Consider the following 27780-nt stretch of genomic DNA (forward strand, 5'->3'; position numbering starts at 1 on the left):
AACAAAATGTACATCGAGTCTGCGCCGAACTTGTTCTGTGAAACGTGACAATTGGAATGGTGGTGTGCTGCTGCTGCGTGCTGTGTGTGTGTGGAAGTCACGTTGTGTTGTGTCTGGAGGAGAGGTGTGCGGAGTGGTCGTGTAGCGGTTAGCCACTGGGGAGACAAAGGCGGCCGGGCGTGGCGCTGGCCACCCACCCCTTGGCCTTAATTGGTTCTCGCTAACAGCACTTGCCCCAACAGTCTGTTAAGGCTATACGGGGCATCTTGGTCTTCGGAGGGGAGGTGTGATGCTGTGTTTCGGGGTGTGTGGAGGTGTGATGCTGCGTCTGATTCACGGGTGAACCGCAGTGCCCCTCTGTAACTATGGGTGGGGTAGGGTGTCGGGTGGTGGTGGTGGTGTGGGTTGCATTGTGCATTGCGCAGAGGCAAGAGTCATCCCGACCCAAACACAACAACAACAACCGCCATTCGCAACTAAGTGGCGATGACATCACCATGACGCTTGTGCCAGGCCATGTGCACCTTGAGGCCACGTGAAGTGTCGAACGCCCACTGGCAGGAGGTCACGGGGCAGACCCAGCAGGTGCCACGGGTCGACTGACTGAGATGACCGAGATGACTGGCTGATGAACCACCTGTGCCCCCCCTACTGTGCCAACTTGTTGTGCTTTAGCCACCCGTCGCTCCAAACACAGCACACACACAGAGATACACGCCTTCCCCGGTCACGGCGTTCCGCCACCGTCTGGCTCTCTATTCCCTTTGTTTGTGCAACATTGTTCTCAGGAAACGTGTCACCTCCTCTCGCCAGCACTGTTCGCTTCACAGCCGCGACAGTGGAGGCCCCAACGCTGCCAAGCTTTCAAGGGATGGCTGTGCACGTGCGTCTCCGTAGGGCGTGCACAGGGACATAAAAGGTCCAGCACTGATGCACAAATGAAAAATGTAAAAAAAATTCAGTTGGTAGCGTGCGACTGTGGTCATCCAGAACAGACCGTACAGCGTACAATGACGAAACCTCCGATCCTGACGCGGTTCTTTTCTGGCTTGACCGCCTCAATGTGAAATCGTAGTTGTTGCTCTTCACTCCATCAGCAGCCGTACGAAAGAAGAAGTGCAGCCCTGCAATGGCACGCTTCACGCCACCGCTTGTGGAAGGTACTCCACACTCCAGGTAGCTGTAGAGGTTATTTTGGCCAACTCTTCCATGCTGTTCCAGACTTCTTGGAAGAGATGGGAGTACCCATACAGAGGCATTGTGTGTGAACTGCCGCTCCGGGAGATCGAATCGAACTGTCGATCTCTGGATTTGCAAGTTCAGAGAGCTCACCATTTCACTCCACCGCGGTAGCGTCGCCGTAAAAGAGCAAATGTAAATACTGTTCAAGTTTCCCTCGCTTTATGCGGTAGTAGTAGTAGATGCATTCAAAGAAAAAGGCGCACAAAAAGAAACCAACCGCACGGTAAAACAGCTGCCTGCTAAGTAGCGCACACAGTACACACTCACAGTACACATAGTACATACACAGGACACAAAGATCCCCCATATAGCCTGACCAGACTGTAGGGGCAAGTGCTGTTAGCAAGCACCTATGAAGGCCGGAACGGTACACGAGGGGGTGGGTGGCCAGCACCACGCCCGACCACCTTTGTCTCCCCAGTGGCGATGGTTACACACCGCACCAGGTACTCATTTGAGGCTGAGTCGACCTAGGGGAGGCCTAGGACCGGTTCAGATAATCGTCACTGGTGTTGGCCGTGAGCGGGAATCGAATCCGTGTCGCCGGGTTCGTAGCGCAGCGCGCTAACCGCTACACTACCACTCCCCACACACACACATAGCCGCATCTGAGCGAATTTTGGGTGGAAATAGGTCGACAGATATACGCGAAATCCCACAAACCCGCATAAAGTGAGGGAAACCTGCTTATTGTTCGTTCATTGTCCACTTCGAAGGCCACACAGTTAAAATGCAGGGTTAATATTAACGTTTCAAGATAAGTGACCGTGAAAAAATTGATAGATCGCTTGCTTTACGTCACGTATTCTCAACAAGTTTGCGGAGGACAGAGTGGCAGCAACATCTGGCAAAAAAAAACTCGCGCTAACGGCCAGGTCGCATTGCGCTGGAGATCCTTTCTCTTGTGGCGTTTACGGTCAAGGCAAAGCATCCAATAAAATAGACATTTGTAACAAGATGTTGGTTGTAAAGAGACTAGGCTCAATACTCTTTGGTTCTTTCGGTAAAGTCACGTAGGTATCAAATTAAATAACTTAAATCACGACGTTTCGGGCGTAACACAGGCAAGCGTCCGTCATCAGGTGGGACAACCACAGCAAGAAACAATTGCTGAAGTGGGCAAAAGGGGTTGCTTGATGTAGGCCAATCGATTTCAAATACAATGCCATGGATTATCAGAGCGTGTTCCTTTGCATGTTCACCACAGGTACCGTGTGTGATTAATGCAATACTTTATTCCTTGCAAAAGGTTTCTATTTGGTGTTTGAACATCTTAACACATCCTGTTTTATTGCCAGAAAGGATAAAACGTTATTCTAATTTTACTGGTAGGAGCCAGCTGGTTCCACCAGCCCACAGGGGATTATTGTGTCCGTCCCTCGTGCATCCAAAAATGGGAGGGGTGGGGCTAGGTGGAGAGGGGAGGGTGGGGAGGGGCTGGGTGGTGGAGGGGAGGGTGGGGAGGGGCTGGGTGGGGAGGGTGGGGCTGGGTGGGGGGTGGGAGGGGTGGGGCTGGGTGGGGAGGGGCTGGTCACCCCGTGGTGCCCTTATAAAACTCAACGTTTGACCTACTCACGCCGGCTTGTGCCCGCCCTCACAGTCAGCCATATTTAGGGAATACACCACGCCGCCGTTGACCCTGGCCATTGACCGAGCAACCCAACGTTCCTACCAGCAGCTCCCTCCGCAGGAATGTGTTTTTTTACAAGTTCTTGGTTACCTGTCGAGTTTTATGACGCGTGTTTGTCACGCACAAGTGCCGTTTGAGTGCGGCCAGCAGTTCAACTGGGAATGCGAGTCGCTAATGACAATTTTAAAAAAAATTGTAAGGAAGACGTGCGGGAGAGATGTACGGCATGATATTTGTCGGTATTGTGTGATTCTTTATATACGTGCATAAACGGACAACACATTTCCCGACCTTATTTAATATATCCTCAAATAACGACAACATGTTAAACAGCTTAATTAATGTCCTAATTGTATTGACAGCATTCAATAATTTTTAAGAATTACAAGTGTTTAGTTTGTTGCACACGTAAAAATAACTAAGAAATTATAGGTTTTATAATCGCGGACACATTAAATCAACAGATATTAAACATGTAAAATCATCAACCATTTTTTATAAACATTCTGCATTTAAATATGTTTTCGATTATCAAACACAAATACCGTATGTTGCATTTAGATATAATAGCAACAGATGTCCTAAAATGGCTATGTACAAAGTGGTCCAGATATCTTGTGACCGCCAATTAATTGACCCTTAAAAACATTTCCCTTTGCGTATTTATTTATGTTTAAAATAAATCTTACTTTAAAAAAAGTTTTAGATGATTAAATATGGGTCACGACATACCTGGACCAATCTGTACATTTACCTAAAAGGATTATGACTTTCACACCGAGTGGGATAAACGCCTATGCGTAGAACGGCAATCAGGTACGGTTTAATGCGATGCACAAACAGAGGTGAGCTTCGTCCAACCGAAGCTACATGTTAACTCCGGGATTATCCTCACACGATCACGTGCACCAGTGCCAGGTGGTATCTTATTCTGGCCAGCCCTTCATTTCTGTTCCGCTCGGCATTCACGATGTTGCAATGCTTATAATCCCTCTCTCGCACCTGCACACGGGCCGATCTCATTGCTCCATCTCCGCTGTTAATGCATTTTCTAACGCGCTCCCTTCTTTGGTCGACATTCCATCCTTAGTCTCGACCAGCTAATCAGCGTGCCTTCAGGCGGCACGTCCCGCTGGGCCCAAGCCCACTTACTCTTCTTAACATTCAATTCGAAAGGAATTTGTCTTGAAATCAAGATGGACAGAGCAATGAGGAATCCTGTCCGACCGCCTTATTGGGAGTCGCCATTCCTTTGTTATGCTCTCAAAGATGGCAATGGGTGGATCCCTCGGGTAGTTTTGAAAGTCGAGACTTGCAGTGGCAACCTCTTTCAATCGCCGCCTGACAATCCAGAACTAGTTTGCTTTTTTCCTTGTCCAGGGGCAAGTGGGCCCGCTTCCAACTCCATAGAGAAGCACATGCGTAGTAACCAAGGCTGTAAGAATAACAATAATACAAATGGTATGATTATTATAATTCATACACGTTGGATTTAGTAAGGGGAGCAGAGTGGTGGCACGTTGGTTAACAAGAATGATTTGTTTTTGATAGAGCGTCCTATACGCTGGGACATCTCGGACCCCTCTGTGGTAGCTGACCCTATGTGGGACAAGGCGAACATATCTAACCTATATAATTCATTTTTTGTCTGTCTGTCTATCTGTCTGTCTGTCCGTCTGTCTGTCCGTCCGTCTGCGTACGCTCCCTTGCGGGGGATGTAGCTCTCGGACCGTGGGGTTCGCCGAGATTAAATTTTGCAGGTGGGCACGCCCCTGGCCCCGCGGTAAACTTAGGCATTTCCGATTTTTCGTCTCTAAACTTTAAATCGGCCCGATTATCGAGTTAGTGCGATTTCTCTTTATTTATTTATTTAAGTCTTTACTTATTTATTTAATATCGCCGACCGGCGCGGACCACGGCGGTTGCCCCTGGCAACGGGTAGCAACAACTTCGCTGCGGGGTGGACGCCATTTTTAATTCCCGTTAAAAATATGCGCACGCATTAACACGCGACTCTGAGGTAAATTCATCAAAGTTTCACGTCCTCTTCACTCCCTCCCACCCCAATGTGTGCAATTACTATTATAGGGTCGGTAGATAATAAAATTATAGAGATTAGACAGTATTATTGTAACGCGGGGGGGGGGGGGGTTAACGGCCCCAGTACCCAGCCTCAGCCGGGTGGGCAATCTAGGCGAGGCCGGAGGCTCTGCACGGTACTAGGCCTCGACATGCAAGTCTGTCAGGCGTCGACTTTGTGGTATAAACTCGATATACCCAGCGTTGCCCGGGGGAAAAATACATTTAAAATCTTCTGAAAACGTTCAAACATAACATCCCAATGAAAATACAACTGTGTAATTAAAACTCTAAACCCGACCGCGCCAAGAATCGATTCTCTGAATCGCGAAAAGGAATCGAAGGTTGTAGATTCATTTAGAATCGCCTTATATCCGTTTAATATTAGTTGGTTATAGAGTTGATATAAACTGCTACGAATGGGAAATATCCGGCGTTGACCGGGGCTAAAATATAATTAAAAACTCCTGAAAACTTTATAACATAACAATGAAAATAAAACTCTGTAATTAAAAATGGAAACCTCCTATGCGCCAGGAATCGATTCTTTGAATCGCGCAAAGGAATCATCGAAGGTTGTAGATTCCTTTAGGATCGCCCTTAACATGTGGTGAGAGAGAGGGAGAGTGGCGAGGGAGAGTGGCGAGGGAGAGTGGCGAGGGAGAGTGGCGAGGGAGAGTGGCGAGGGAGAGTGGCGAGGGAGAGTGGCGAGGGAGAGTGGCGAGGGAGAGTGTGAGTGGTGAGAGTGAGTGTGAGTGGTGAGTGTGAGTGTGAGTGGTGAGAGTGAGTGTGAGTGGTGAGAGTGAGTGTGAGTGGTGAGAGTGAGTGTGAGTGGTGAGAGTGAGTGTGAGTGGTAAGAGTGAGTGTGAGTGGTGAGAGTGAGTGTGAGTGGTGAGTGTGAGTGGTGAGAGTGAGTGTGAGTGGTGAGAGTGAGTGTGAGTGGTGAGGGTGAGTGGTGAGGATGAGGTTGAGTGGTGAGGGTGAGTGGTGAGGATGAGTGGTGAGGGTGAGTGGTGAGGGTGAGTGGTGATTGGTGAGGGTGAGGGTGAGTGGGGAGGGTGGGTGGCGGTTGTTAGTGGTGATTAGTGAGGGGTGAGTGGTGAGGGTGAGCGTGAGTGGTGAGAGTGAGTGTGAGTGGTAAGAGTGAGTGTGAGTGGTGAGAGTGAGTGTGAGTGGTGAGTGTGAGTGGTGAGAGTGAGGGTGAGTGGTGAGGGTGAGTGGTGAGGGTGAGTGGTGAGGGTGAGTGGTGAGGGTGAGTGGTGATTGGTGAGGGTGAGGGTGAGTGGGGAGGGTGAGTGGCGGTTGTTAGTGGTGATTAGTGAGGGGTGAGTGGTGAGGGTGAGCGTGAGTGGTGAGGGTGAGGTTGAGTGGTGAGCAGTGATGGTGAGTGGTGATTGGTGAGGGTGTGATTGGTGAGGGTGAGTAGTGAGGGTGAGTGGTTGTTGTGAGGGTGAGTGGTTGTTGTGAGCGTGAGTGGTGAGGGTGAGTGGTAAGAGTGAGTGGTGAGGGTGAGTGACGGTTGTGAGAGGTGATTAGTGAGTGGTGAGGGTGAGTGGTGAGGGTTAGTGGTGAGCATGAGTGGTGAGGGTGAGTGGTGAGGTTGAGTGGTGAGGGTGAGTGGTGAGGGTGAGTGGTGAGGGTGAGTGGTGAGGGTGAGTGGTGAGGGTGAGTGGTGAGGGTGAGTGGTGATTGGTGAGGGTGAGGGTGAGTGGGGAGGGTGAGTGGCGGTTGTTAGTGGTGATTAGTGAGGGGTGAGTGGTGAGGGTGAGCGTGAGTGGTGAGGGTGAGGTTGAGTGGTGAGCAGTGAGGGTGAGTGGTGATTGGTGAGGGTGTGATTGGTGAGGATGAGTGGTGAGGGTGAGTAGTGAGGGTGAGTGGTTGTTGTGAGGGTGAGTGGTTGTTGTGAGCGTGAGTGGTGAGGGTGAGTGGTAAGAGTGAGTGGTGATGGTGAGTGACGGTTGTGAGAGGTGATTAGTGAGTGGTGAGGGTGAGGGTGAGTGGTGAGCATGAGTGGTGAGAGTGAGTGTTGAGCGTGAGTGGTGAGGGTGAGTGGTGATTGTTGAGGGTGTGATTGGTGAGGATGAGTGGTGAGTAGTGAGGGTGAGTGGTGAGGGTGAGTGGTGAGTGGTGAGGGTGAGTGGCGGTTGTGAGTGGTGATTAGTCAGGGATGAGTGGTGAGGGTGAGCGTGAGTGGTTAGGGTGAGTGGTGAGGGTGAGCGGTGAGGGTGAGCAGTGAGGGTGAGTGGTGATTGGTGAGGGTGTGATTGGTGAGGATGAGTGGTGAATGGTCAGGGTGAGTGGTGAGGGTGAGTGGTGAGCGGTGAGGGTGAGTGGTGAGCGTGAGTGGTGAGCGTGACTGGTGAGGGAGAGTGGTGAGAGAGAGTGGTGAGAGAGAGTGGTGAGGGAGAGTGGTGAGGGAGAGTGGTGAGGGAGAGTGGTGAGGGAGAGTAGTGAGGGTGAGGGTGAGTGGTGATTGGTGAGGGTGAGTGGTGAGGGAGAGTGGTGAGGGAGAGTGGTGAGGGAGAGTGGTGAGGGAGAGTGGTGAGTGAGAGTGGTGAGGGAGAGTGGTGAGGGTGAGTAGTGAGTGGTGAGGGTGAGTAGTGAGTGGTGAGGGTGAGTGGTAAGTGGTCAGGGTGAGTGGTAAGTGGTGAGGGTGAGTGGTGATTGGTGAGGGTGAGTGGTGAGGGTGAGTGGGGAGGGTGAGTGGCGGTTGTTAGTGGTGATTAGTGAGGGGTGAGTGGTGAGGGTGAGCGTGAGTGGTGAGGTTGAGTGGTGAGCAGTGAGGGCGAGTGGTGATTGGTGAGGGTGTGATTGGTGAGGATGAGTGGTGAGGGTGAGTAGTGAGGGTGAGTGGTTGTTGTGAGGGTGAGTGGTTGTTGTGAGGGTGAGTGGTTGTTGTGAGGGTGCGTGGTGAGGGTGAGTGGTAAGAGTAAGTGGTGAGGGTGAGTGACGGTTGTGAGAGGTGATTAGTGAGTGGTGAGGGTGAGTGGTGAGGGTTAGTGGTGAGGGTGAGTGGCGGTTGTGAGTGGTGATTAGTGAGGGTTGAGTGGTGAGGGTGAGCGTGAGTGGTGAGGGTGAGTGGTGAGGGTGAGCAGTGAGGGTGAGTGGTGATTGGTGAGGATGTGATTGGTGAGGATGAGTGGTGAGTGGTCAGGGTGAGCGGTGAGGGTGAGTGGTGAGCGGTGAGGGTGAGTGTTGAGGGTGAGTGGTGAGTAGTGAGGGTGAGTGGTGAGCATGACTGGTGAGTGGTGAGGGTGAGTGGTGAGGGAGAGTGGTGAGGGAAAGTGGTGAGGGTGAATGGTGAGGGTGAGTGGTGAGGGTGAATGGTGAGGGTGAGTGGTGAGGGTGAGTGGTGATTGGTGAGGGTGAGTGGTGAGGGTGAGTGGGGAGGGTGAGTGGCAGTTGTGAGTGGTGATTAGTGAGAGGTGAGTGGTGAGGGTGAGCGTGAGTGGTGAGGGTGAGGTTGAGTGGTGAGCGGTGAGGGTGAGTGGTGATTGGTGAGGGTGCGATTGGTGAGGATGAGTAGTGAGGGTGAGTGGTTGTTGTGAGGGTGAGTGGTGAGGGTGAGTGATGAGGGTGAGTGGCAAGTGGTGAGGGTGAGTGGTGATTGGTGAGGGTGTGATTGGTGAGGATTAGTGGTGAGTGGTGAGGGTGAGTAGTGAGGGTGAGTGCTGAGCGGTGAGGGTGAGTGGTTGTTGTGAGGGTGAGTGGTGAGTGGTGAGAGTGAGTGGTGAGGGTGAGTGGTGAGGGTGAGTGGTGATTGTTGAGGGTGTGATTGGTGAGGATGAGTGGTGAGTAGTGAGGGTGAGTGGTGACGGTGAGTGGTGAGGGTGAGTGTTGAGGGTGAGTGGTGAGTGGTGAGGGTGAGTGGCGGTTATGAGTGGTGATTAGTGAGGGGTGAGTGGTGAGGGTGAGCGTGAGTGGTGAGGGTGAGCAGTGCGGGTGAGTGGTGATTGGTGAGGGTGTGATTGGTGAGGATGAGTGGTGAGTGGTCAGGGTGAGTGGTGAGGGTGAGTGGCGGTTGTGAGTGGTGATGGGTGAGTGGTGAGCGGTGAGGGGTGAGTGGTTAGGGTGAGTGGTGAGGGTGAGTGCTGAGTGGTGAGGGTGAGTGGTGAGAGAGTGGTTAGTTTTGAGGGTGAGTGGTGAGGTTGAGTGGTGAGGGTTAGTGGAGAGTGGTGAGTGGTGATTGGTCAGTGGTGATTGGTGAGGATGAATGGTGAGTAGTGAGGGTGAAGTTGAGTGGTGAGGGTGAGTGGTGGTTGTGACGGTGAGTGGTGAGGGTGAGTGGTGAGGGTGAGTTGTGAGGCTGAATGGTGAGGGTGAATGGTGAGAGTGAGTGGTGAGTGGTGAGGGAGAGTGGTGAGTGAGAGTGGTGAGGGTTAGTGGTGAGGGTTAGTGGTGAGAGTGAGTGGTGAGGGTGAGTGGTGATTGGTGAGTGGTAAGGGTGAGTGGTGAGGGTGAGTGGTGAGGGTGAGTGGTGAGGGTGAGTGGTGAGGGAGATTGGTGAGAGAGGTTGGTGAGTGGTGAGTTGTGAGGGTGAATGGTGAATTGTGAGTGGGAGTGGTGAGTGGTGAGGATGAGTGGTAAGGGTGAGTTGTGAGTGGTGAATGGTGAGGGTGAATGATGAGTACAGTCAATATGCACTGCTGTTATCATACCAGGTACCGCCACCACAATATGTACTCCTCTCATCATAGCAGATACCACCACAGCAGTATGCACTGCTGTAATCATAGCAGGTACCAACACAGCAGTATGCACTGCTGTAGTGATAGCAGGTACGACCTCAGTCGGTATACACTGCTGTAGTGATAGTAGATACTGCTATCGAGTTGGTAGATACCGCTATAGTAAATACTAAAACAGTCAGTATATACCACTACAGTCAGTCAATACTGCTACAGTCAGTATATACTACTATACAGTCAGTACATACTGCTACGGTGAGTAGCTACTAGAGTCAGTAGATACTATTATAGAGTGAGTAGATACTGCTATAGATTTTGTAGTTACTACTATAGTCAGTGGATACAACTATAGAGTCAGCAGATACTATACAGTTAGTCGTTACGAGTATATAGTCGGTAGATACTACTGTAGGCCCAGTAAATACTACTATGGTCAGTAGTTATTACAGTCACTAAATACTACTACACAGTCAGTAGCTACTACTGGCTCAGTAGATACTACGGTACAGTCAGTAGATACTACTACAGAGTCAATAGATACCACTTCCTCTGTTGTATGTAAGGTGTTGTTAGTATATATACCTACGAGGGGTAAAGATATTTTTTTAGGGGGGGTGAGACCACAATTTTCGGAAACCTTTTGACATCAACTATTTACCCCACACTTTCTACAACTTTTTGGACTTGTGAAAGCCTCTTATATATTTGTTGGTGGAGAAATGTACAAACAGCCCACCGGGCTTTGACAATACCTTAGTATCTGTGTATATATATATGTAAGGTTTTTAAGAAATATATTTTTCACCCGGGCAAAGCCGGGTACTTCCGCTAGTCTAACCTATATAATTCATTTTTTGTCTGTCTGTCTACCTGTCTGTCTATCTGTCTGTCCGTCCGTCTGCGTACGCTCCCTTGCGGGGGATGTAGCTCTCGGACCGTGCGGTTCGCCGAGATTAAATTTTGCAGGTGGGCACGCCCCCGGCCCCGCGGTAAACTTAGGCATTTCCGATTTTTCGTCTCTAAACTTTAAATCGGCCCGATTATCGATTTAGTGCGATTTCTCTTTATTTATTTATTTAAAGATTTATTTATTTAATATCGCCGACCGGCGCGGACCACGGCGGTTGCCCCTGGCAACGGGTAGCAACAACTTCGCTGCGGGGTGGACGCCATTTTTAATTCCCGTTAAAAATATGCGCACGCATTAACACGCGACTCTGAGGTAAATTCATCAAAGTTTCACGTCCTCTTCACTTCCCCCCTACCCCAATGTGTGCAGTTACTATTATAGGGTCGGTAGATAATAAAATTATAGCGATTAGACAGTATTATTGTAGCGCGGGGGGGGGGGTTAACGGCCCCAGTACCCAGCCTCAGCCGGGTGGGCAATCTAGGCGAGGCCGGAGGCTCTGCACGGTACTAGGCCTCGACATGCAAGTCTGTCAGGCGTCGACTTTGTGGTATAAACTCGATATACCCAGCGTTGCCCGAGGGAAAAATACATTTAAAATCTTCTGAAAACGTTCAAACATAACATCCCAATGAAAATACAACTGTGTAATTAAAACTCTAAACCCGACCGCGCCAAGAATCGATTCTCTGAATCGCGAAAAGGAATCGAAGGTTGTAGATTCATTTAGAATCGCCTTATTTCCGTTTAATATTAGTTGGTTATAGAGTTGATATAAACTGCTACGAATGGGAAATATCCGGCGTTGACCGGGGCTAAAATATAATTAAAAACTCCTGAAAACTTTAAAACATAACATAACAATGAAAATAAAACTCTGTAATTAAAAATGGAAACCTCCTATGCGCCAGGAATCGATTCTTTGAATCGCGCAAAGGAATCATCGAAGGTTGTAGATTCCTTTAGGATCGCCCTTAACATGTGGTGAGGGGGAGAGTGGTGAGGGGGAGAGTGGTGAGGGGGAGAGTGGTGAGGGGGAGAGTGGTGAGGGGGAGAGTTGTGAGGGGGAGAGTTGTGAGGGGGAGAGTGGTGAGGGGGAGAGTGGTGAGGGGGAGAGTGGTGAGGGGGAGAGTGGTGAGGGGGAGAGTGGTGAGGGGGAGAGTGGTGAGGGGGAGAGTGGTGAGGGGGAGAGTGGTGAGGGGGAGAGTGGTGAGGGGGAGAGTGGTGAGGGGGAGAGTGGTGAGGGGGAGAGTGGTGAGGGGGAGAGTGGTGAGGGGGAGAGTGGTGAGGGGGAGAGTGGTGAGGGGGAGAGTGGTGAGGGGGAGAGTGGTGAGGGGGAGAGTGGTGAGGGGGAGAGTGGTGAGGGGGAGAGTGGTGAGGGGGAGAGTGGTGAGGGGGAGAGTGGTGAGGGGGAGAGTGGTGAGGGGGAGAGTGGTGAGGGGGAGAGTGGTGAGGGGGAGAGTGGTGAGGGGGAGAGTGGTGAGGGGGAGAGTGGTGAGGGGGAGAGTGGTGAGGGGGAGAGTGGTGAGGGGGAGAGTGGTGAGGGGGAGAGTGGTGAGGGGGAGAGTGGTGAGGGGGAGAGTGGTGAGGGGGAGAGTGGTGAGGGGGAGAGTGGTGAGGGGGAGAGTGGTGAGGGGGAGAGTGGTGAGGGGGAGAGTGGTGAGGGGGAGAGTGGTGAGGGGGAGAGTGGTGAGGGGGAGAGTGGTGAGGGGGAGAGTGGTGAGGGGGAGAGTGGTGAGGGGGAGAGTGGTGAGGGGGAGAGTGGTGAGGGGGAGAGTGGTGAGGGGGAGAGTGGTGAGGGGGAGAGTGGTGAGGGGGAGAGTGGTGAGGGGGAGAGTGGTGAGGGGGAGAGTGGTGAGGGGGAGAGTGGTGAGGGGGAGAGTGGTGAGGGGGAGAGTGGTGAGGGGGAGAGTGGTGAGGGGGAGAGTGGTGAGGGGGAGAGTGGTGAGGGGGAGAGTGGTGAGGGGGAGAGTGGTGAGGGGGAGAGTGGTGAGGGGGAGAGTGGTGAGGGGGAGAGTGGTGAGGGGGAGAGTGGTGAGGGGGAGAGTGGTGAGGGGGAGAGTGGTGAGGGGGAGAGTGGTGAGGGGGAGAGTGGTGAGGGGGAGAGTGGTGAGGGGGAGAGTGGTGAGGGGGAGAGTGGTGAGGGGGAGAGTGGTGAGGGGGAGAGTGGTGAGGGGGAGAGTGGTGAGGGGGAGAGTGGTGAGGGGGAGAGTGGTGAGGGGGGAGAGTGGTGAGGGGGAGAGTGGTGAGGGGGAGAGTGGTGAGGGGGAGAGTGGTGAGGGGGAGAGTGGTGAGGGGGAGAGTGGTGAGGGGGGAGAGTGGTGAGGGGGAGAGTGGTGAGGGGGAGAGTGGTGGTGGTGAGGGTGAGGTTGAGTGGTGAGGGTGAGGTTGAGTGGTGAGGGTGAGGTTGAGTGGTGAGGGTGAGGTTGAGTGGTGAGGGTGAGGTTGAGTGGTGAGGGTGAGTGGTGAGGGTGAGGTTGAGTGGTGAGGGTGAGTGGTGAGGGTGAGGTTGAGTGGTGAGGGTGAGTGGTGATTGGTGAGGGTGAGTGGGGAGGGTGAGTGGCGGTTGTTAGTGGTGATTAGTGAGGGGTGAGTGGTGAGGGTTAGTGGTGAGCATGAGTGGTGAGGGTGAGTGTTGAGCGTGAGTGGTGAGGGTGAGTGGTGATTGATGAGGGTGTGATTGGGGAGGATGAGTGGTGAGTAGTGAGGGTGAGTGGTGAGGGTGAGTGGTGAGTGGTGAGGGTGAGTGGCGGTTGTGAGTGGTGATTAGTGAGGGGTGAGTGGTGAGGGTGAGCGTGAGTGGTTAGGGTGAGTGGTGAGGGTGAGCAGTGAGGGTGAGCAGTGAGGGTGAGTGGTGATTGGTGAGGGTGTGCTTGGTAAGGATGAGTGGTGAGTGGTCAGGGTGAGTGGTGAGCGGTGAGGGTGAGTGTTGAGGGTGAGGGGTGAGTGGTGAGCGTGAGTGGTGAGTGGTGAGCGTGACTGGTGAGGGAGAGTGGTGAGGGAGAGTGGTGAGGGAGAGTGGTGAGGGTTAGTGGTGAGAGTGAGTGGTCAGGGTGAGTGGTGATTGGTGAGTGGTGAGGGTGAGGGTGAGTGGTGAGGGTGAGTGGTGAGGGAGATTGGTGAGGGAGGTTGGTGAGTGGTGAGTTGTGAGGGTGAATGGTGAATAGTGAGTGGGAGTGGTGAGTGGTAAGGGTGAGTTGTGAGTGGTGAATGGTGAGGGTGAATGATGAGTACAGTCAATATGCACTGCTGTTATCATACCAGGTACCGCCACCACAATATGTACTCCTCTCATCATAGCAGATACCACCACAGCAGTATGCACTGCTGTAATCATAGCAGGTTCCACCACAATATGCACTGCTGTCTTCATAACAGGTACCAACACAGCAGTATGCACTGCTGTAGTGATAGCAGGTACGACCTCAGTCGGTATACACTGCTGTAGCGATAGTAGATACTGCTATCGAGTTGGTAGATACCGCTATAGAAAATACTAAAACAGTCAGTATATACCGCTACAGTCAGTCAATACTGCTACAGTCAGTATATACCAGAGGTGGGACAAAGTCATTGTTATGCAAGTCCAAGTCGAGTCGCAAGTCATCAAATTCATGACTCGAGTCTGACTCGAGTCCAAGTCACATGACTCGAGTCCACATCTCATAGGTGGGACAAAGTCATTGTTATGCAAGTCCAAGTCGAGTCGCAAGTCATCAAATTCATGACTCGAGTCTGACTCGAGTCCAAGTCACATGACTCGAGTCCACACCTCTGGTATATACTACTATACAGTCAGTACATACTACCACGGTGAGTAGCTACTAGAGTCAGTAGATACTATTATAGAGTGAGTAGATACTGCTATAGATTTTGTAGTTACTGCTATAGTCAGTGGATACAACTATAGAGTCAGCAGATACTATACAGTTAGTCGTTACGAGTATATAGTCGGTAGATACTACTGTAGGCCCAGTAAATACCAGAGGTGGGACAAAGTCATTGTTATGCAAGTCCAAGTCGAGTCGCAAGTCATCAAATTCATGACTCGAGTCTGACTCGAGTCCAAGTCACATGACTCGAGTCCACATCTCATAGGTGGGACAAAGTCATTGTTATGCAAGTCCAAGTCGAGTCGCAAGTCATCAAATTCATGACTCGAGTCTGACTCGAGTCCAAGTCACATGACTCGAGTCCACACCTCTGGTAAATACTACTAGGGTCAGTAGTTATTACAGTCACTAAATACTACTACACAGTCAGTAGCTACTACTGGCTCAGTAGATACTACGGTACAGTCAGTAAATACTACTACAGAGTCAATAGATACCACTTCCTCTGTTGTATGTAAGGTGTTGTTAGTATATATACCTACGAGGGGTAAAGATATTGTTTGAGGGGGGGGGGGAGACCGCAATTTTCGGAAACCTTTTGACATCAACTATTTACCCCACACTTTCTACAACTTTTTGGACTTGTGAAAGCCTCTTATATATTTGTTGGTGGAGAAATGTACAAACAGCCCACCGGGCTTTGACAATACCTTAGTAACTGTGTATATATATGTAAGGTTTTTAAGAAATATATTTTTCACCCGGGCAAAGCCGGGTACTTCCGCTAGTCACCTATAAACTATTTTTTTTTATCTTACCAGGTAAGGCCAACTGAGCTATGTAGCTCTTTTTCAGAAGCGATCTGGCCACAAATAATAGGTCAACAAAGTGGCTTATCACGTGCAAATTTACAGCAGTCATATACTTTCAACGCATGTTTCTAAATGTGGAGGGAAATCCCGGAGGACCCGGAGGAAATTTGACGCTACCACGGGGAAAACATGCACACTCCAAATATACAGGCGTCAGGGAAGGGTTCGAACTCACGACCGCCATACCGATGGGTACGAGCAAAGGTGCAGCCCTGAAAATGCTTGATAACGCGACTGTTGGCAGAAGGGTCTCCATGAGAGGAAACTCCATAGAGAACTCCTCGAGAGGAATAGGTTTGCCTACTCTTCCACGCTTGGTGAAACATCACACGTGACCTTCAAATCGACTCCCGCTGCCTCCACTAAATATGTAGTATTCATCTACTGGCCGTGATATCAATGTATGTTAGGGATTGATCACTTATAATTATCAGTGTGTATGTGGTTATATTGTTTCGGAAATGTATGGAGTTCTTTTAAGGATAATACTGTAATTACTATATAACAATTTGCAGGACTCTGTCAATCCACTGCGAGATAAGGGTTTCTCCACACCGTGTCAGTCGTGGGCGTTGTTGTAACCATACTTGACCACGTTGGTCAGTGCGTGTTGATGAAAGGGGTGGTGGGTCCAGGACCAATTCAGGGATCACTCGCCGCTCATGTTAACTGTGGCCGGGAATCTAACTTTAGTCACTCGCTTGTTAGTGCAGCGTGATAACTCAGCTACTGCTCCATCCCATTTTTTAGGATTAGAGTTTGCACCAGAAGCGTGTTCGAAAATTGCACAACACAAGGACTGGATAACAACAATAATAATAATACTGCTAGGAACCACCTGGTTCCACCAGCCCACAGGGGATTATTGTGTCCGTCCGTCCGTCGTGCATCCAAAATTGGGAGGGGTGGGGCTGGGTGGAGAGGGGAGGTTGGGGAGGGGCTGGGTGGGGAGGGTGGGCAGGGGCCGGGTGGGGAGGGGAGGGTGGGGAGGGGCTGGGTGGGGAGGGTGGGGCTGGGTGGGGGTAGGAGGGGTGGGGCTGTGTGGGGAGGGGCTGGTCACCCCGTGGTGCCCTTATAAAACTCAACGTTTAACCTACTCACGCCGGCTTGTGCCCGCCCTCACAGTCGGCCATATTTGCGGAATACACCACGCCGCCGTTGACCCTGGCCATTGACCGAGCAACCCAACGTTCCTACCAGCTCCCTCCGCAGGAATGTGTTGGATTTAAGAGAGGAAAAAAACAACGCGTTAAAAATAAACAACACTGGAACTCCGCGCATCATCTTCTCCATCCATGGGAACGAAAGGGCTAGGTCAGGATTCAAGTTTCATGTTTGTTTTGTTGAACGTGGCAATAACTCAGGAGACTAGGATAAGTTGCATGTGGAAGAGTTGTCTCAGAGTCGCCAAAATGGCAAAAGAAAAGCAAATACAAATAAAGTACAGCAAAGAAGAAATGTTTTTTAAACAAATTGGTTTCTCAGAAGAAAAAAAAAAGTCTCAGAAATGAGATCGTAATGACACATTTTAGGGTCGTACTTTAATCGTTGTGAATGTCTGCATCAATGAGCTGGCTAATATTTAACAGGCGCTGTAGCGTTGTCTCCTCGAACCAAGCTTGTCTGTTCGAGACGACCCCCTCCGCCCATCTAATCTGCACTGATCACTTGTTTTAGAATATAATTTACAATGTGAATCTTTATCCTGAAGATAACGCGGCGCGATGCCTCTGTCTAAGTGGAATTTCGTGTTTGGCCGTGTAAGAATTCCGAGAATGCCAAAATGGTTGCACCTCTTATCTCGTATGTGGACGCTTGTAATACATCACAACGAAAAACGGGACCCCAATAAATAACTAATCGGAATCGTCAATAATTAAGCGCGAAAAACCAAGCGATCAATTATGACTGTGGGACCTCACGAGACTGTCCATTGAATCACCGATCTCTCTTCCAGACATGTCCCGGCATTTCTCACAATGCCCTCGATTATCGTCCCACTATGCTCTTCGCGACTAATCGTTTTGTCCGAAACGCTTTGTAGTGCGTATCTCGCCACGGGTGCTGTTGGCCTTGGTGTGCGAAGGGCACACGAGGGAGGGGGAAGGGACTGGCGCGCGAGTTTGTCTCGGCGTGAGGGTCGCGGAGGAGGGAGGATGCCGGCTCAGCATTTTCCATCAGAAAAACGAAGGGGAGGTAACGAAGTGCATTTTTTGTACCGAGTGGACCTTTGATCCATCGGGAGGGAGGGGGGAAAGCATTGCTGCCACTGAGATTATCTTTGTGTGCAATTGGTGAATAAAAATGAGTTTTGCTTACCGATGATGTTGTTTTATTTTAACAGTCGTCAGTTGCTTAAACAATTACACTCATGTAAGTCAATAATTACCGATTTAAAGCTTTCGTGACTGCAGGGATTCATCTTCTTGGTTCTTTCGGTAAAGTCACGTAGAAGGAAAATAAGAAAATAAGAAAAATAAAACATAAAATAATTCTCACGACGTTTCGGCCAGGTCTGTCGGGGAGACGCTGTCTCCACGACAAACCTGGTCTTCACCTGAGGACGGCTGCTTGCGTTGTGGCCGAAACGTCGTGAGAATTATTTTATTATGTTTTATTTTTATTATTTTATTATTTTCCTTCTACGTGACTTTACCGAAAGAACCAAGAAAATCAATAATTACCGTACTCTATATTTTTTCGTGATAAAATCCAGAGGGGAGGAATAATTGGGGTGGGAATTCTCCATCACAAAGGAAGGCCGGGCCAGAAATTTTATTTTTAAACTTTTTGATTTTCTTATCTGATGGGAATAATTTGCGTTGACAGTGTAATATTATTTTGAAGGCAATCCCATAAGTGACACTTAACTGCGGTCAATAATGACGGAATCCAGCCCGGGTGGGAGTGTGAGAGCACCTGTCTCACAATGGAAGAGTTACAAAGTTAAAATTATGCTCAACTTGAATCCATCATCCAACAAGTTGTTCAATGAATGCACTTGCCCTTGTCCAATTTGAATGTGCAATTGTATTGAGGGACGACTGTGTATTGTTGTCTTGGTGTGGTCTGGTACCGTTCTTGCTGTTGTTTTGCTGTCTTGACCGAGCTTGGCAATTGGTGTACTTATGCAATATGAACTTATTATATACTGTATCCATTGTACGTATTTATTTTTAGTGATTTGCTTACTTTTTCTATACTTTGCATTCCTAACGTTTATTGTATTATTTGTTGATGTAACGTTCTGACCCCATCCCCCTACTGGACCTCTGTGAAAAGGAGCATCACAGCTCATCGGATTTCTCCAGGATAAATAAAGATTTTGATTCTAAGAATGTGGAAATTCCACCGCTGGTGCAGGATCACCAAACACACGTAACTGTTTTTTAAAACAATTACGGTGATTATGTAAGTGACCATCGTTATGTTTCATCAGATATATCCCTTGACCGATTGATCATTGACGTAGCTATCGAGTGCGCAGGCGGTCCAACTGCACCGTGGCACCAGAGGTCAGAAGGGGCCAGGCTCTGGGGCTACGAAGACGGCGGTGGGGGGGATTGGGCCGGGAGCTCCAATTCCTTGTAGCAGGGCCCATGCCAACCGCCACTACGCCACCGCTATCGTCTGTTTGATGTATTGGTTTGCCTGGACCGCAGGATTGCTTGGCGGAACAGAGGGGCTTGTGACCGGCAAGGTTTTCCTGCTGTTGTGCACGTTCCTGCTGGAGGCGATGTATGTGGCGGGGATGCTGGTGTTCCGCGTCACCAGGCTGCACGGCAAGCACTCGGAGGGTGAGCACAAAGTAGTCGGAGGCTAAAACTAGACTCTTTTCTGATAATTGTTTTTTTACCCTTCTATCTGGCAACAAACATGACACCTTTTTTACAAGGAGTCATGTTTGCATAGACCACAATACCTGCAGTCATAATGCAAACAAAAAACATAACTCTGATAATGTATGCACTGTCCTTGAAGTTGATTGGTCCACACCCGAGACAGCTTTTGTTAGAGCCTAGTCTCACATGGGTTGGACGAGATGACGCCAAAAGGCGCACAACTCAAAGACAATGCACCATCAGAGTATGAGAGCTCAGGGTAAACATTTACACCATTGGAACCTCATTTTCCAGTAAAAAATATGATCATTGTTTTTTTACCTTTCTATCTGGCAACAAAACTGACACCTTTTTTACAAATTCAAGGACAGTGCATACATTATCAGAGTTATGTTTTTTGTTTGCATTATGACTGCAGGTATTGTGGTCTATGCAAACATGACTCCTTGTAAAAAAGGTGTCAGTTTTGTTGCCAGATAGAAGGGTAAAAAAACAATTATCATATTTTTTACTGGCAAATGAGGTTCCAATAGACTCTTTTCTCTTTTACCAGGTAAGGCCCACTGAGCTGTATAGCTCTTTTTCAGAAGCGACCTGGCTATCACAAATGATAGCTTAAACGAAGTGGCTTATCATCGTGTGGAAATTTACAGCAGCCGAATACTCTAAATGCGTGTTGATTCTGAATGTGGAGGGAAAAACCGAAGGAATCGGATAAAAATCCATGCAATCACAGGGAGAATATGCAAACTACAAATATACAGGCACTGTCAGGGTCTGTATCGAACCCCTGACCTCCTGCATACTAGACGAGGTAATTAACATCTCGCTACCATGGAGATTCTCCAAACAAACCAAGCAAATGCGTAGAGTCCCAAGCAGCTCAGGACCCCTCCCCAAATTCATGAAAAAATATGGGCACATCAAATATCAACTTAGATACCTCATACACATACCAAGCTAATAACAGTATCATAAATAGCCATTTAATCTTTCTCACACCTCTCTTGCATGATCTGGCTTCTCTCATCTCACCGCATTTCTACATTTGTGTCTACAATTCTCTCATCCAAATCGGTAATAGACGAGGAAAGCAAACAGAACAGAAACGTGAGTGCAAGGCCCGAAAATTAAACGTTTCGACAGCACAGACAAACGTGCGGCGAGGCAGCCTTGGCAGCAGTGAGCATTGGTGACTGTGCAGTACTGGTGAGTCCTCATTAGTACGAAACCAGTATACGGGCAATATTTTCGTCTCACTGCTACCTGTTGGTCTGTCACATTTGCTCAATTTGTTAATGGTGACTGAAGACAAGATAACCACAATGCAGTTCTTCAGGAACTGGTGGTTTTAAATAATAATTGTTAAGGTTGTGAGAGCTTTTTTGTTCACAGAGTGCAACGTGTTGTGTCGTTGTGACATGTGGGAGGAGGGAGGGGGGGAGTCGGGCAGTTTTGAGAGGAGGGCCCTTCGTTTGATAATCACACGGACGGATACAGCTTTCTGCCAGGCCTCTGCGAAGAGGGAACAGTTTTGGCAAATACTCTGCGGAAATATGGAGGAATGAGAACCCTTGACGGGTTAGCCGCAGGGCGGTGTGTTTAGGAGAACCGGTTACCGCAATCCTGCCGCAACGTCACTGCGTCGAGACGCCTGCTGCAGTGTCCATGCGTGCGCGTGTGTGAACCTGTCAGTCATCTTAGTCAGTTCACCCCACAACACCTGTGGTCTGTCCAGACACCTCCTCCTGCCAGTGAGTTATCGACACTTTACCTGGCCTCAAAGTGCACCTAGCCTGGCACAACCCACTCTGGCTGACGTCAGCATTACTGAGTGGCGAATGGTAGCTGTTGTTGTTGCGCAGGTGGATTGGTGGCGCAATGGTTAGGGAGCTGGGCCTCAGAATCCGGTGGCCTAAGTTCGATTTCTGGCCATAGCTCACATCAGCGGCAAGTTATAACAAATTCTGGGATTCCCCTAGGTTTGCTCGGCCTTAAATAATGAGTGTCCGGTGTGGTGTATTAACATCAGCACTGGGAAGACAAAGGCGGCCGGGCATGGCACTGCCCACACCACCGCCTCGTGCAATATGTCGACCTTCATAGGTGCTCACCAATTCATTGTTGGATGAGAGTTTCCTCAAGCTTTGCCGGTCATGGGGACTTGTTGACCGTACTTCACCACGTTGGTCAGTGCGCGTGGGTTAAGGGTTGGGCGATCGACCAAGACCAGTTCAGATATCACCCGGGAATCAAGCTCACCGGGTTCAGAGTGCATTGTGCTAACCGCTGTGCCACCGCTCCAACTCTCGTCAACACAATCACAATGACACCCACCCTCATTTCTATTCCCCGCACAACAATAAACGTCGATGGATCTTTAAGGGAGGGTCATTTCCAAGATATTTATAATTGCATACACCTTGGTGAATACGTGCCCCTGCCAACAATTTATTCGTCATATTTACTCTTTAAAAAAATATTTAAAAGCCAACACTTATAACTGAGGGGGACATGGCAAACTGGGTTTCTATTTTTACTTGTTTGTGAAAATTTATTTTTGTATAAAATATAATATGGATGATCAGTGGTTTCGTGAACTGCATTAAGCGTTGGCTACCAGAGTTAAATTCCTGCTCGTGGTTGACATCACTGGCGAGCCATATCTGAAACAGTCTTGAAAACTCTCCCCTCCCTTCAGCAACCTTGCACCGACCAGCAAACAACGCTTGTGACACAACATGGCGAGGCCTTCATCCAACAGCGGATTTGCAAAGTGCTGTAAAATATGAATTAAAATTATTATTAATATTATATATGAATGGTTGCTGGTAGAACAGCTTATTTCTTTAATCTGTTTATGATTCATGGCCTTTACACAAGTGTAGTGAGTCGTTCAGAGACGCTATTTAGGAGGCAACAACGTTTATTCTACACTTTACGCAACACCGTTACACACGGGACTAAATACACCTATTCTCACTCTTGTTACGCATAGGACCACAATACACCTATTTGTATGTTCGTGTATGCCAATCCATGCGTGCGTCACTAAAATTCCACTGGAAACGATAAACGGTTCCCTACTTTGCTACAGTCATTTATCAAAAAATACTTTAATACGCAGTCGCTAAGTGTTACTGCGCTAGAGAGCTCATCACGATCAGAAGGTTGTGAATTCAGTGCGTGAGAAACTTAACCCAACACCCATTTGGGGTCAATGATATTAGTACCACTTCATGGGAGTCCAATTGTTGATGATCTGTGCACTGTAATGTAGACACGGACATCGTCTCTGACCCAATCACACAGAATGCACCCGATCTAGTCAGATTCCGTCAGCTAAGCAGGATAGGGCCTGGAAATAGTCCTTTGGCGGGTGACCACAATGCTTAACAGGTGTCGTAGGCTGCTGCTAGACTCTATTATCAACAAAGGGCAGTGCAATAACATCCTATTTGTATCATTATTACACGCTGTTTATTAACTCACTCTGTTTGTTGTTGTATCTTCAAATCTTATAACTCAATTTTAACCCACTTCCCAATGTGGTATCGACTGCAAACTTGGTATACTTATGTCATACTGATGACAATACTATATTCTATCATACAAAATAAAAAAAACATATATTTTAAAACATTCTTTTCCATACGTTATGTTTTGGCTTGGCTCTAATTGTCCACGGTAAACTGACGTTGGCTGTAAATCACCACGGCCCCCTTACGTTATGGCAAGCTTCGGGGCCACTTCCTGGAGTCGTGGAGTTCTTCCATTGCTAGTACGGTACATTTAATTAAAGCGTGTTTTAAAAAAAGTTTTTTTTTAATATCCCCACCTTCACCAACCTGCACTGACCGGTGTGGTGAAGTTTAAAAAAAAAATTGATTTTAATCAAATAACCCCAACGACCCGGCGGTGGAATATCAACAAGAGGCTCTGCACGTACCCAATGTGCAATTAGACTGCCCCACACCATAGAGGAGCGCCACAAACCGGTGTCCACACAGAGCCAGTGAAGTGGAGCCGGTGTACGAGTCAGCTGCCGTGCAGTGACGCCCACGCGGTCGTAGCACGAGCAGGGGGACCCCAGAGATCACGGCGGTCGGTCACGGTAGAGGTAGAAGCTGAAACACACATTCCTGCGGAGGGAGCTGGTAGGAACGTTGGGTTGCTCGGTCAATGGCCAGGGTTAACGGCGGCGTAGTGTATTCCGCAAATATGGCCCGACTGTGAGGGCGGGGGCACAAGCCGGCGTGAGTAGGTTAAACGTTGAGTTTTATAAGGGCACCATGGGGTGACCAGCCCCTCCCCACCCAGCCCCACCCATCCCACCCCCTACCCAGCCCCACCCTCCCCACCCAGCCCCTCCCTCCCCACCCAGCCCCTCCCACCCCCCACCCAGCCCCCACCCACCCTCCCCACCCAGCCCCTCCCCACCCTCCCCTCTCCACCCAGCCCCACCCCTCCCATTTTTGGATACACGACGGACGGACGGACACAATAATCCTCTGTGGGCTGGTGGAACCAGGTGGTTCCTACCAGTATAATGTACAGCCCTGCGGTTCCTGGCTGGCCAAAGGGCCCTCCACTCGACGGGGCTCACGACTGGCATGGCACGGACGTAACTTTTACCCAGCAGTGCACCGACAAGGGCATTTAATTGAATATTGCCGCTATTATCTTGTTTCTTTCATATGGTTGACGTAGATGCAGATCGACGACTACAATTTCACGTTCAAGTAGTCAAGCCAGATAGCCGTGTCAGGAGCAGTGGAGTGTATCCCTCGTGATGTCTCCTTCACATTTGTGGAGTGGGCATTGCGTTGTTATGTGCTGTATGGTCTGTATAATTACACCAACAATTGTCGTCCGCTCCACTCAAGCCCTCCACCTCGTCTGCCTGCCCGTGTCGCCCACCCCACCGTGCGTGCACCACAGCATGGCTGTCTCTGCTCGTGTGGTCCGGCATCTGCTGCGTTTACTGCGGCGCGTGCGGCATCACCGCGCTGGTGGCCGCGCTCGACGCGCCGCTGCCCCCACCCCCGCTCTCCCGGCTACAGCCGCTACCGCTGGCACCACCGCGACCGTCGTCGTCGCCGCCGCCGCCGCATCCACCGCCAGTGCCGCTGGCCGCCCTCAGAATGCAACCCGGCCTCCCGGAGCCCATGCCGCAGCAGGGCCTCCCTGAGCTCGCACCGCACCGGAGCCTCCCGGAATCCGCGGCACACCCCGGCCACCCGGGTCCCACGCTGGCTCTCGCCCTGCACGTGCTACCCGTGCTGACCAAGACGTTGGCGGCGCTGGCCGGGTGCCGCATGTGCGCCGAGTTCTGGTTCGTGCGAACTAAGCTGAGGCTGCCGACGAGGCGCAGCAGGGTGCGCGACCCCGGCGAGGACCCCTTCGTCATCGACGCCGCCACCTACACAGGTGTCGCCCCCCCACACCCCCCACCCCGTCACTGAAGTTAGTGAGACTTCGTTAGGCCTCGCGTGTGCCCAGCCCTGCCACATTCCATCGTTTTGCCAAATATGTGCACGCGTGTGTGTTACGGGGAGAAGTAGCACACCGGTTAGCACGCTGCGCTACGAAGCCGGCGACCCGAGTTCGATTCCTGCTCACGGCCAACACCAGTGACGATTATCTGAGCCTCCCCTAGGTCGAATCAGCCTCAAATGAGTACCTGCGGCAATGTGTAAACATTACCGATAGGGAGACAAAGGCGGCCGGGCGTGGTGCTATGCGGCCTTCATAGGTGCTCGCTAACAGCGCTTGCCCAAACAGTCTGTTCAGGCTATACGGAGGATCTTTGTCTTTGTTGAACTTCTTCCACACTGTACGTAGCCAACCATGCTAATCGGAGGTGTGTGTGTGTGTCCGTCTTGATGTTACGCTTTACAACTAAGGTTGAAAGCGTCCATAACGTGGGGGTTTGGGGGTGCTGTAAAGACGATCCAATATGAATGAAACATGAGATTGACGCAGTGCTGCGAATATGAACTTCCCAGAGAGAGTGAAAACTGGCCAAATCTATCAAAGAGTTTTGCAACACTTGGAGGGCATTAACCAGAGGCAAAAGATATTCGCAAATATGAAAGCGCGTGTTTCCGTGACAGCTACCCTCAGTACTACAAATATAAGGACAAATGCGCCTTGCAAAGAGTTATATAATCTATGCCAATGTTTGATTTTTTTGGCCACTTTTATTCAAACGGCTGTTGCCATAGCGTCACACGACAAAGTGTCCATTTGAAATTCTCACAGCGAGCAGTGCATCACCCCCCCCATGCCTTTGAGAATGGTCAGCGGAAGGATATATCACAGAACTACTTTTGAGATTAATGAAATTGGACAAATGTCCCAACGCAGTATCCTTCTGAAAAAGAGTCTTCATATTAATTTTATCTTCCCTTGATAAATAAATCTCACATTTTAACTCTAACCTCCAAACCCCTGTTCACAACCCTAACCCTTATAATAGCTTCCACTTTAATGCCTTACCATTGAATGTTTGCAAAACCACAAGGCAAACCATCACCCCACAGAAAATATAGCAGTAATATTAAATGTAACGTGACCATTCGTTATATCCTTCATGCAAACGCTTGCTCTTAAAATACCAGCCCAAATATGTCGACCCCTGAACTTGCCCTCAAATTTGCCATTAAACTACAAAACTTGAAAGTATTGCTTCATTTTCTCGGAAACACGTAGCAAGTGTGTATTTTTACCTGCGTTTAAAGGCAATGATGCACATGGTCGTAGCATCGGGTCATCGTGTGGCTTTAGGAAAAACTTTGGCCTTAAAGCAATTTGCTAAATCTTAAAGACGACATTGGAAATTTGGCTCTGGATGGGCAGTTGAGTGTGCGACAGCATTCGTGGTGATGTATGGTAATTGAGCTTAGATTGCAATTGATCCAGGGTTGAGCCTGACCGTACTTGGATGGGTGACCGTCACAAAACAAATTCCTGTGGAGGGAGCTGCTGGTAGGAACGTTGGGTTGCTCGGTCAATGGCCAGGGTCAACGGCGGCGTGGTGTATTCCGCAAATATGCCCGACTGTGAGGGTGGGCACAAGCCGGCGTGAGAAGGTTAAACGTTGAGTTTTATAAGGGCACCACGGGGTGACCAGCCCCTCCCCACCCAGCCCCACCCCTCCCACCCCCCACCCAGCCCCACCCTCCCCACCCAGCCCCTCCCCACCCTCCCCACCCAGCCCCTTCCCACCCTCCCCTCCCCACCCAGCCCCTCCCTGCACGACGGACACAATAATCTCCTGTGAGTTGGTGTAACCAGGAGGCTCCTACCAGTATTATCAGTACGCTGTAGGCTGTGCAGCTCTCTGGTGGGCAGCAAGAGGACAGTGCAGTAGAATGTACGTCTGTATGTATGCATGTTGAACTTCTTTCGCATCGTACGTATACAACCATGCTATACCACAGAGCCCATGGCATTTCTGACAAACACCACCTGACTGGTGAATTAAGACATGTACATCGGGCCCTCAGGATGAACGGATACTCTGACCGTACTATCAGCCAAGCTGTCTCTCCCACCACACAGAAACAGCCACATGAAACTCCGACCAAAACCATCACGTTACCATACATAGCTGGCGTGACCAAAAAGATCTCCAAAATTCTAAACAAACATAAGATCCAAGTCCGATTCAGTACAGTGCATAAAATCCGTGATCTGATTCCATCTGTGAAGGATGTCGTTCCTGACTTACAGTATCCTGGAGTCTACAAATTGAGTTGCATTTGTGGTGATTGCTACATTGGAGAAACGAAACGTCATGTTTCTGATCGTGTCCGCGAGCACAAGTCAGATCTGAAACACGGCAGAACTGATTCTTCTGCCGTTGCCGATCATTGCTACAACTCGGTGGGCTCTCATGAAATTGTCTTTTCCGAGACCAAGGTTCTCTGCAAACCTCCGGGCTACCATCAAAGGTTTGTACACGAAGCCATACAAATATACAAACACAGACATAATTTCAACCGTGATGATGGGTACAAACTCAGTAATCACTGGAAAGATGTTATTAACCACGCAAAAAAGACTTAATTACACTTTTTGGACCATCTTATCTGACAGGCACTATTTTACTTTACTTTACCGAGTGTTAACATCCCCAGTTATTTTTTAACAGTACTCTCTTCATTGTTCAGCCAGCATTGGTATTAACATGGGCATTTTCGTTCTTTTGTCTATCATGTGTATTAGAGCTTCCCTCCCCCTCTCTGCCCATTGTGTTGGCGTGTGCGGCAGTTGGCCGCTTGCGCATAATCGCTCCATTGTGTTGGCGTGTGCAGTAATTAGCCGCTTGCGCACAATCGCTTGCACGCCGTCGCCCACCCTTTTGGCCTCGCCCCCCCTCCCTCCCGATACGTTCCATTCATTGGCTACCATAGTCTGATGAGCTCCCCCCTCCCTCTCCTCCCCCCCTCAACTCGCTTTTAAGGGATTACATCTTGAATCATTGCCTCACTTGATGCAGCTAATCTGGCTGTGACGGTCCCACCTGATGACGGAGACTTGTGTTGCCTCCGAAACGTCGTGATTTTTTATTTTATTTTATTTTATTTTCATTCATTTTGATGTTTTACCTACGTGACTTTACCGAAAAAACCTAAGAAGAATCGTCACTTGTATTGACCGTGAGCAGTAATCGAACC

The 27780-nt window shown here is 49.7% G+C and overlaps 1 protein-coding gene across 5 annotated transcripts in view; it reads left to right on the forward strand.

Moving 5' to 3' along the window:
- Positions 1-27780, forward strand: part of LOC144936275 (uncharacterized) — a 35442-nt gene that overhangs the window by 2071 nt on the left and 5591 nt on the right. For 4 of the 5 annotated variants that reach the window (XM_078863484.1, XM_078863429.1, XM_078863385.1 and 1 more), the window contains 2 exons: positions 18917-19051; positions 24038-24526. In XM_078863484.1, coding sequence (XP_078719610.1) covers positions 18917-19051; positions 24038-24526 — 624 coding nt within the window. The remainder of the gene's footprint in view (positions 1-18916; positions 19052-24037; positions 24527-27780) is intronic. The other variant, XM_078863658.1, reaches the window with a different exon arrangement.

The sequence above is a fragment of the Lampetra fluviatilis genome, chromosome 1 (assembly GCF_964198595.1).
Source record: "Lampetra fluviatilis chromosome 1, kcLamFluv1.1, whole genome shotgun sequence".
NCBI lineage: Eukaryota > Metazoa > Chordata > Hyperoartia > Petromyzontiformes > Petromyzontidae > Lampetra > Lampetra fluviatilis.